This window comes from Miscanthus floridulus, chromosome 2 (assembly GCF_019320115.1).
Source record: "Miscanthus floridulus cultivar M001 chromosome 2, ASM1932011v1, whole genome shotgun sequence".
Lineage (NCBI taxonomy): Eukaryota > Viridiplantae > Streptophyta > Magnoliopsida > Poales > Poaceae > Miscanthus > Miscanthus floridulus.
Genome location: NC_089581.1, coordinates 56,377,053 through 56,387,673, shown reverse-complemented (window position 1 = coordinate 56,387,673; position 10,621 = coordinate 56,377,053). Strand labels below are relative to the sequence as shown.

Genomic DNA, 10,621 nt, shown 5'->3' with positions numbered 1-10,621 from the left:
AAAGGAAATGGATCCTTTGGGCACGCTTTGTTGAGACCCATGTAGTAAACACACATTCTCCATTTCCCACTCTTTTTTCGTACAAGAATGAGATTGGCTAACCACTCGGGGTGTTATACTTCCTTGATGAACCCAACCGCCAAAAGCTTCGCAATCTCCTCGCCGATGGCCCTACGTTTTTCCTCATTGAAGCGATGCAGGAGCTACTTCACTAGCTTGGAGCCTGGCCTGATCTTCAAGGCATGCTCGGCGACTTCTCTTAGAATGCTTGGCATGTCCAAGGGTCTCCATGCAAAGATGTCTCTGTTGGCGTGGAGGAAGTCAATGGGCGTGCTTTCCTATTTGGAGGAAAGCATGGTGCCAATGCACACCACTTTACCTTTGGAGCTAAGGAGGTCGAGGCCCTCTATAGGCTCGAAAGACTCGGTCGACCGCTTAGGGTCGGGTGTTTCTTCGATGACCTCCTCCCTAATGGCCGCAAGCTCTCTGGAGGCGGCAATTACCGCGGCATGTTCGCAGCACTCGACCTCGCACTCGTAGGCGCGCTGGAAGGGGGAGCCTACGGTGATGACCCAACACAGACCCGGCATCTTCAACTTCAGATAGGTGTAGTTGTGGATGGCCATGAACTTCGCATAGCATGGACGTCCCAAGATGGCGTGGTAGGTTCCGTGGAACCCGACCACCTCGAAGGTAAGGGTCTCCATCCTGTATTTGTCAGATCCCCGAAGGTGATGGGCGGATCGATCCCCAAAGGTAAGGCAACCTCGATGGCGTGGTAGGTGCTTTCCTGGCACGATGCCATGGAAGGGCGACCCGGTCGGCTGGATGTGCACTCGGTCGATGCCCATGGCGTCGAGCGTCTCAGCGTACACGATGTTGAGGACGCTGCCTCCATCCATCAACACCTTGGTGAGCCACTTCATGCCGATGATCGGGTCGACCACAAGCGGATATCTTCCTAGCTGTGGGACACTTTTCGAGTGGTTGGTCTGATCAAAGGTTATGGCAGACTCCGACCATCAGAGGAAGGTAGGCACGGCCGGCTCGACCATATAGACCTCGCGGCACATAAGCTTCTGGCAGCACATGGAGTCGTAGGTCGCTGACCCTCCGAAGATCATGAGGGAGCCATCCAGTGCCAGAAATCCACCGTCCTTCCCCTTGGCGTCATCTGTGACCAACTTGGGCTCCTTCCTATGCACTCCCTTGTTGGAGCCTTCGGACAAGAACCGCTTTGTGAGGACGCAGTCATTGTATAGGTGCTTAATGGGGAAGGCATGGTTCGGGCATGGCCCTTCGAGCAGCTTCTTGAAGTGGTCTGAGGTACCCATGGCAGGCTTCCGACCCCCCTTGCGGTCGACGAGGGCCACAAGCGAGCCATCGCGCCGCTGCTTGTTCTTCTTCTTGCTAGGATAGTTGGAGGCGCCTTCGCCGGCATCCTCGTCCTACTTAGCCTTGCCTTTGAGACGGTCGAAAATCGCCCTGATCACCTCCTCGCCCAAGCCATGGCTGGTGGCGATGTTGAGGAGCTCCTTGGTGGTTCGTGGGCCCTTACATCCTAGCTTGTGAACCAAGGACTCGCAGGTGGTCCCAGACAGGAAAGCTCCTATGATGTCAGCGTCGGCGATGTTGAGCAGCTCATTGCACTACCGAGAGAAGTGCTGGATGTACCCATGAAGAGTTTCTCCAAACTTCTGTCGGTAGTTTTTTAGATCCCATGGGTTCCCAGGACGCGCGTATGTGCCGTGGAAGTTTCCCATGAAGATCTCTTTAGGTCCTCCCAACTTTGGATTCAGTTGGGCGGAAGGTGTTCCAACCACATTCGTGCCGTATCGGCCAGGAATAATGGAAGGTTGCGGATAATGAAATCGTCATTATCCGCTCCACCGGCTTGGCAAGCAAGCCGATAATCCTCGAGCCACAGTCTGTGGTTCGTTTCCCCAGAGTATTTTGAGATGTTGGTTGGTGGTTGGTACCGTGGTGGGAAGGCATCGTTGAAGATGTGTCAGCCAAAGGCCTGAGGTCCCGGCAAGTCAGGGCTCGGGCTTCGGTCTTTGCCGCTGTCGTAGCGTCCACCACAACAAGGGTGGTAGCCGTGGCTAGCCTCCTCCCTCGCATCACCATGGGTACGCCTACGGGCATCGAGGGTGTCACGCGCGTCACGGTGGAGGCCGAGACACTCATGCACTGGGACCACAGCGTGTGGCCTGCCACCTTGCTGCGCCTAGTGGATAGACATGTCCCTGTTGGGTTGCTCTGAGGGCGCATAATGGCTAGCGTTGAACTCGCGTCGTTGGGACAGCGAACTTTTGGCCTGTTGTGCCACCGCACGCTCGAGTAGAGTGCGAATCTCGCGATGGGCCCGACGATCCTCGGGTGTCGCAGGCCCCAGAAGCCCCCGAAACAAGGCCACCATAGCAACGATGTTCTGGCTTGCCCGGGTGAAGTGTGGGAGGGCTTTGTCGTCCTCAATGATCCTCCAGTTCACATCGCGGGCCACAGCGCGTGCACGCCCACCGTCTCTGTGGCACTCGATCTCTCGTTCTTGCTGTGCGTGTTCCTGCTCGAGCTAGAGTCATGCTTCCTCGAGCTCTTGGTGTCGGGCCTTCAGCTGCTCTACCCGTAGGCGAGGTGGGGACCCTGCATCCCCCTTGACCTCGTCGTTGAAGCCGTTCATTGGGGTAGCCTCTCCCTCATGGATGCTTTCGACATACTCCTCGGGGGTACCTACCATGAAACATTCACGAGAGGGGTGATGGCTCCCCCTGCTGGAGTCATAGTTGGAGGGCGACTCTGATTCTCCTGCGAGGAGGTCATGGAGAGATTCCACAACATATTTGGTCATCCCCATGAAATCATCGTTCATGGGGGATGGAGGCGTGTGTTGCGCCACAAGGTGGCCAATGGTCTCGGTGGTGTTGTGCAGACCGAACGGGAGCGCTGTCGGGGCGCTCCGGATGAGGTATTCTGAGGAAAGCGGCTCTCCTCCGGCAAGCTGCGTCATGATGTTGATGAACAAGAAGGTGAGGCGGCCTAAGTCCTCCCAGGATGGTTGGGGTCCCAGGAAGGCGTCGAGCTGGCGTTCTAGCCTCCCATAAATGAAGCCGAGGAGCTAGTCACTCCCAGGGGCATGGGCCTCTGGTGCGTGCAACCGTAGCTCCTCAAACGCCTTGGATCACGTTGAGGCCGGCAGAGTGGAGAGGTTGGACGGTGATGGGAGCCTGCACCAACTCTCCACCTGTTGTGATGATGAATTCTAAGTTCCCGAAATGCACGTGCGCTCCTGGGAACCAGCTGATGCCGTGACAAGCCATCCGGGGCCTGATGTGGATGTCAAGACATGCAAAAAGCCCCTACCTAGCGCGCCAAGTGTCGGTGTTTTGAGTTACCAACTAGTAAATTTCTAGTATTGCGCGTCTGGCTCGGATAGTGTGCTTAGTGGACACGAGGTTTATACTGGTTCGGGCAGAAAGTCCCTACGTCCAATTCATCGCTGCTGCTCGTGTTACTAGCACTAAAAGTTTGTAGTAGGGGTTACAAACGAGCGAGAGAGGAATAGGTCTCAAGTCTCTGATGTGCGTGTGCTCCTAAGGCATGTTAGGGCATGTGTTTTGATGTCTACAGCCGTGTGGAGTGGTGAACCGCCATCCCCCCTCCTGGGGCATCCTGCTTTCCCTTTTATAGACGAACGGGAAGAGCAGGTAACACAGAGAGAAAGAGGGAGAAGAGCCAAGGAGAGGAAGGCTCCTAGGACCATCGGGCCTTTCTTCTCCTTTATACGGGTCTCGCTGACACTGCAGATGGTGACAGGGACGGCTCCACGCCATGTGCCTACTCGCCACTGATGCCATGCCTCGACGGGTGATGCGGCCAACCAGCGTGCTAGTCAGCGGTCGTACAAGGAGTAGACAACATAGTGACCACGCGTCCGTCACTGTTGGTGATGTGAGTTCCTTGGAATGACATGTCGCGGGCACGTGTCATGTTGAGATGTGCCCGCTCCCTGCACGATGCCAGAAGTTTGACCTTGGGTTGTACTTTCTGGCCCGTAGTGGTTGGTGGTGGTACGGGCTTCCATCAGGAGCCGCGCCTGAGGGGTCGGGCGAGACGGAGCCCCCTACCCAGATGTCGGGCGAGGCGGAGCCCTCGACCTAGAGGTCGGGCGAGGCGAAGCCCGCCTCCAGAGGTCGGGCGAGGCGGAGCCCACGCACCTGGGGGTCGGGCGAGACAGAGCCCCCGACCCAGAGGCCAGGCGAGGCGGAGCCCCCGACCCAGAGGTCGAGCGTGCCAAGGGCCCTAACCCAGAGGTTGGGCGAGGCGGAGCCTCCGACCTAGAGGTCGGGCATGCCGGGGGGGCCCTACCCAGAGGTCGGGTGAGGCGGAGCCCGTGCACCTGGGGGTCGGTTGGAGCTGTAGTCGTGCTCTTGATTGCTCGGATGAATCAATGTTCATGACCATTAGCTCCTCCTCTTCGGGTACCCTAGTATTGGTCCCCGACAGTAGCCCCCGAGCCTGCGGAGGAGCAGAATACTCCTTCGGAGGCTTTTCTGAACGGGAGGATTCTGAGGGCTGTGGCCTTCTTTTGTCGCCCACGGCGTGTCCTGGGGACAGCGATTCCCTTTCGTCATGATCGGACCCCTCAGGGGTATTGCCGTGAGATTTGGTGGGTCGGAAAAGGTCTTTCCTGATTCCGACCCCTACGGGGGTCTGTTGTTCTGCGACCACGAGTTTGGTCTCCATGCGAGTCCAACTTTCCTCGAGCCCCTGCCCATAGCGGGGGTCTAGTCAAGGGTTGGCTCGTCTTTGTGATCATCCCCCCTTCCGCGGTTTCCGCAACCGGAGGGGTTGAGATAACGTCACTTGCCGCGATGGCTCGAGTGTTGCGCTCGGTGAGCTCGCTAACGGGCATGTCCGAGTGGGGCCCCAGCATCCCGTTCGCGGGGGGGGGGGGCAGCTTGGGTCAGCTGGTGACCAACTCCAGATTCTGAGCGGTCAATCCATATAGTTCTCGGGTCTGTTTGACCGGTCCCAGAGGTCGGGCGAGGCGGAGCCCGCCCCAGAGGTCGGGCGGAGCGGAGCCCACGCACCTGGGGGGTCGGGCAAGACAGAGCCCCCGACCTAGAGGTTGGGCGAGCCGGGGGCCCCGACCCAGAGGTTGGGCGAGGCGGAGCCCGCGCACCTGGGGGTCGGTTGGAGCTGTAGTCGCGCTCTTGACTGCTCGAATGAATCAATGTTGATGACCATTAGCTCCTCTTCAGGTACCCTAGTATTGGTCCCCGACACAAAGATTTCTCATTTTCTGTATTTTGGAGTAAAGCAGTACAGTACCCCACCCCTAGCTCCAACAACTCGTTGGCCATTGATGATCTTTGTTGAATGTTTCAAAGAATCAGAAAATTTCAAACATTTTCTTCAATTTCAGAGTTGAATGGGTCACCGCCAATCAACACATGAAGTTATTACGAGGAAATAGACAGCTAAATCACCCCCGTATGCATCGAGAGAAACTTTTCAATATGACACTTGACTTAAGATAGCTAAACCACTCCCCTATGCATTCGGTTGATGGTTTTTGCGGCTGTCATGCTCACACCTTAGCTCCGATCGCATGGGTCACCGGAATTAGAGAAGTTGAAGCTAAAGGACAGTGAGCTAGAACGAGGTGCATGGATCAGGAGCAGCAGAGAGAAAAGACCAATGGACCTGAAGGAAAACTTGCGTGAGCTCGCTGCCGCCATTGTTTTTGTTTATTTGGACCCTGGAGAGAACGGGGGAGCACACTGGGATTCTGGGAGATGGCTGTCGTACTAGCTGATCTGGAGAAGGGCTTCTAGAACACCTGTTAGGTTGTTGTAGCTGATCTTGGCGGTCATAATGGCATCTTCAGAGACCAGGCCCTTGGTCACATTCACGTAGGCCTTGGAGGAGATGGAATTGACGTCGATACCAACATGGTTTTGGGTTTTGTCCCACTCGTTAGTGAATAAAGTATCAAACTCCACAGCGACGACCCGGTCGTCACCGGTGGCGTAGACATTGTTGCTGTCATTGAAGAGGGCGAGGTTCCGACCATAGCTGTTGGGGGGGATCATGGACGGGTAGTGGGCGAGGAAGAAAGCCATTCCGTCGCCACTCACGTTGCATCTTTGGTAGGTGGTCTCGTCTTTGGGCTTGATTTGGAACGTGAAATTGGAGATGAAGCTCGCCACCTCGCCGGTGCTGCTATCCCACAGGGCCACCGGGCGCGCATATGATGCACGCCCGACGCTGAAGGGGTCCCCTAAGATCTCGTTCTTTGTTAGCTCAAGAACGCCAGGGCCCATACGGGTGTCATGCTCGCACCTTAGCTCCGCATCGCATGGGTCACCGGAATTAGAGAAGTTGAAGCTAAAGGACAGTGAGCTAGAACGAGGTGCATGGATCAGGAGCAGCAGAGAGAAAAGACCAATGGACCTGAAGGAAAACTTGCGAGAGCTCGCTGCCGCCATTGTTTTTGTTTATTTGGACTCTGGAGAGAACGGGGGAGCACACTGGGATTCTGGGAGATGGCTGTCGTACTAGCTTCTCGGTCACCAGTTGTCTGTTAGAAGAGACCAACCCCCATTCTTATGTAGCCTCTTTTTTTCCATGAAAGGTCTGTGGTTGAATTTTCTTATTTTACTTTAAGATCCATGTGTAACATTAAATTTACACAACGTATAGTTTTTTTTTTCTCACTTCTCCTATATTTCATGTGCCTAAATTTTATGATAATTTTAGGCAATACTCTTGTAAACCAACTAGCACAAATAAATTGTTACTTTTATGATTTGTTATTTGTCTCTGTATCATAACATTACTAAAATATTAATTTTTTGTCCTTGTCTAACTATAGAAATAATTGTTAATTATCTTTGTGCCAACACAAATCAGATTTTATCGGATTAGGGTTTTGTCTAACAAGTATTTTATTCTCAGAACCAATAACTGCAGATTACGTTTACATAAATTACAACTAGCTAAAACTGTAATTTTAGTATGAAAATATATAATAACCATCGCCTGAAAGGAAACTTTTAGCAAGTCTCTTTTTCCTTGAAAGGTTCGTGTGGTTGAATTTTCTTATTGTACTTTACGATCCATGTGTAACTACACTGAAGTTTACACTACGTATAGTATATTTTTTCCTCTGCTTCTTTTATGAAATGTGAGTGTCGAATTTTAATATTTAAAATTTGTGTATTCTGTTTTTAGCGGAGCCAACCTGTGCGTCATACAAAATTTAGTCCATCTATACACAACTTAGGTAATTTTGAGGAGTTCGGTCATTTTCAATTGGGGGGCGAGGCGGAGCCCCCGACCAAGAGGTTGGGCGAGCCGGGGCCCCCGACCCAGAGGCCGAGCGAGGCGGAGCCTGTCCCTAGAGGTCGGGCGGGGCGGAGCCCGCGCACCTAGGGGGCCGGGCGAGGCGGATCCAGCCCGCGCACCTGGGTCGGTTGGAGCTATAGTCGCACTCTTGACTGCTCGGATGAATCAATGTTGATGATCATTAGCTCCTCTTCGGATACCCTAGTATTGGTCCCCGACACAAAGATTTCTCATTTTCTATATTTTGGAGTAAAGCAGTACAGTACCCCACCACAACTCGTTGGCCATTGATGATCTTTGTTGAATGTTTCAAAGAATCAGAAAATTTCAAACATTTTCTTCAATTTCAGAGTTGAATGGGTCACCGCCAATCAACACATGTAGTTATTACGAGGAAATAGACATCTAAACCACTCCCTAATGCCTATGACACCTGACTTAAGACAGCTAAACCACTCCCGTATGCATTCGGTTGATGGTTTCTGCGGCTAATAAGCCAGCTGAAGCTGATTTGTTGTGAGAGAAAAATAATATACCATGGCTGATAAGTTCAAGCGAACAGAGCGATGCACTAATAATTTCAATGTTGTGATATATATATGAGAACAAATGGTTGATATGTGTCCATATGTTGAGTGATGATGTCAAAGAGATGGTCGAGCTTTGGTTCAGTTTGTGCCGGACTAACCAAGGCGTGAGTTAGTGTGTGCAACATGTCTCTTGTCTTGTGGGTGCGCAGGTGTTGAGCGTGTCATAGCAGCGGACGTCAATGGAGAAGGTTAAGCACGAAGTTCATATGCAATGGACCAGAAGCGGTGAATGATGGACACGAAGACATAGGCGGAGGCACCGTGGAGGGCTAGCACTTGGACATATTAGCAAGCAAGCGTCAAGAGAGGATGGTGATAGAGACGATGTTAACCGAAATTAATACGGCAAGTGGACCAAATCAAGGCGAGGCGGCGATCATTGGAGCGGAGGAAGCGGCGCTGAACGAAGACGGCAAGATGTCAGGAGTGAAGGGTCATGGAGTAGAGCCACTGAGGGAAAAGAGAAAGGATAACCAGAAAAGAAAAAATAGAGATGGACACGCACGAGACGTTTGCGTGGCACAATGAAGACCACACTTTGGAGCGTGTCAACACGCACCACTGCGTACAGCTACACGGCAGGAAGTCAGGAAGGGAATGGCGCGCCGTATGCAAACAATGCGTTGGAACGCTGGGAGCGGGCGGATACTACACGTGATATGGATTCTCATGTACAAGAGAACGGAAAGACCACTATATAATCCCATATTCCCATGCACGACGACGAACTGCTCAAACCATCAAGCAGATTAGCAGATAAGAAAAAAAACAGAGTGAAGAGGGTGCTTCAGGCAAGCAAAGATGATCACTATGCGATGTTCCTCCTGGTCGCGCTCTCGTCTCCCACATGGCGTCCGCTCTCCGCCCCGGCATGTGCAACCGCAGCGGGTACCTCCCGGGCCGATCCAGCACTGTGAGAAGAGCAATGACCCAGTATTACGGAGCATATGGAATAAATAGAGCATATGAAGCTAGCAATGCGCGTCACACCAGTATTACAGAGCTTAACATCACGGCTGGTGCGAATCGTAACGTACTAAGCATGTGCCAGTATAACTTATATATAGTATAAATATCGTATCACAGAGCATATATGCCAAAGGGCAGTTCAATTCCGCACATTCTAACGTTGAGTTCTTGGGACTGAAATATTCCCCAGAAAGCTCACTGAGCAGTTCAGAACTGTGAGCATATATGCCAAAGGGCAGTTCAATTCCACACATTCTACGTTGAGTTCTTGGGACTGAAATATTCCACAGAAAGCTCACTGAGCAGTTCAGAACTGTGAAATATTAAGCAGAATTACACTCAGGCGAATTTAAGTCTTGTGGCAATTTCAGTATTAAGCATGTAATTAGCACATTAGTAGTTTCAACAGAATAATAGATTTGAAATCGAATAAGACATGAGCAATACAGAGGGTTCCATGATGATAATTAGCTAATGTGGCTGCTTGATGGGTTCCGTTAGTGTTACATACATAGTAGTATGAGGCTGATTCTTCAGCTTTGAACCAATCCCAGCTATCCCATACCTCACACCGCTTCTACAAGCCTTTCCCGAACTGAATTCTGATCTGTTATAGGTTCAATGCTGCAAATGAAAAGAAAATATATCTCAGTATTTCGTGAAAATCTAAAAACAAAAAAAGGATGCTTGCTAGTATTACCAAATGAAACTTGCCTGTAAAGTATTTCTCCTCCATTTATCACCTTCTTAGATATCCAATCAGGAGCTAGATCCTCTAAAATATGCAGCTGCTCTTCTACCTCTGCTTCTTTTATGAAATGTGAGTGTCGAATTTTAATATTTAAAATTTGTGTATTCTGTTTTTAGCGGAGCCAACCTGTTCGTCATACAAAATTTAGTCCATCTATACACAACTTAGGTAATTTTGAGGAGTTCAGTCACTCGTGTGATTTGGTGACCAAAATCGCATGGATTCAAAAGTAGGAACAAATCGTATGATTTTAAGGCCTCCGCCACACGAATTAGAAACCAAGATAGGCATAGGGCAAAGATTTTCACACGAATCTTTAGTTACACCAACTTTACTCAGAAGTTGCACCAAAATAATCATTGTAACTTTAGTACAAATACAGTATAATATTAGTAGTATTATTAAATTGATAGTAACTAAAATTGAGGTGTGGGAGAGAAGAATTTTACTGGAATCCTAGTTCCTTTCATGCATTCCATTTAGGAAAAGAGAAAGGGAAGAAAGAAAATTAGAGCAAAAAAATAGATGTGAGAAAGAAGATTTTCACCGAAGCATATAGCAAAACGGAATAAATTCTATATATTGGAACAAAGCATATGTAGATGAAAATTAATCAAAGTGAAAAATCCAAATTTATTTTATGTCTTGAAAATAACAGAATTACTTGGGCCTTCAATTGAACAAACATGTAAAAATAGGAAAATAACAAACATAAAAAGGAAAATTACAAATAACAAAAAAATCAGAAATTATTCTATGAATTGTAAATACACAAAGTTATAAGGTCTTGAATTGACTAAACATATCAAGTTTTCAAAATCATAAATAGGAAGAACATAATCATTCTATAATTACAAATACATAAAAATTAAGGGTCTTGAATGAAGCAATCATATCAAATTTAGTAAACAGTTCTAGTTTTGACTTTGCTTAGAAAACAAAGAAAAGAAGCCAAGAATGC

At 50.0% G+C, this 10,621-nt stretch overlaps 2 protein-coding genes across 2 annotated transcripts; both read right to left on the bottom strand.

The window, feature by feature from the left end:
• Positions 1-338: 338 nt before the first annotated feature.
• LOC136536579 (uncharacterized) lies at positions 339-926 on the bottom strand. Its single transcript, XM_066528825.1, has one exon. The coding sequence runs from the start codon at positions 924-926 to the stop codon at positions 339-341; it is 588 nt and encodes a 195-aa protein (XP_066384922.1).
• Positions 927-5,810: 4,884 nt separating this feature from the next.
• Positions 5,811-6,326, bottom strand: LOC136536578 (agglutinin-2-like). The gene has a single exon (XM_066528824.1). It carries the CDS (start codon positions 6,324-6,326, stop codon positions 5,811-5,813), a length of 516 nt encoding a protein of 171 aa, XP_066384921.1.
• Between the last annotated feature and the right edge of the window lie 4,295 nt (positions 6,327-10,621).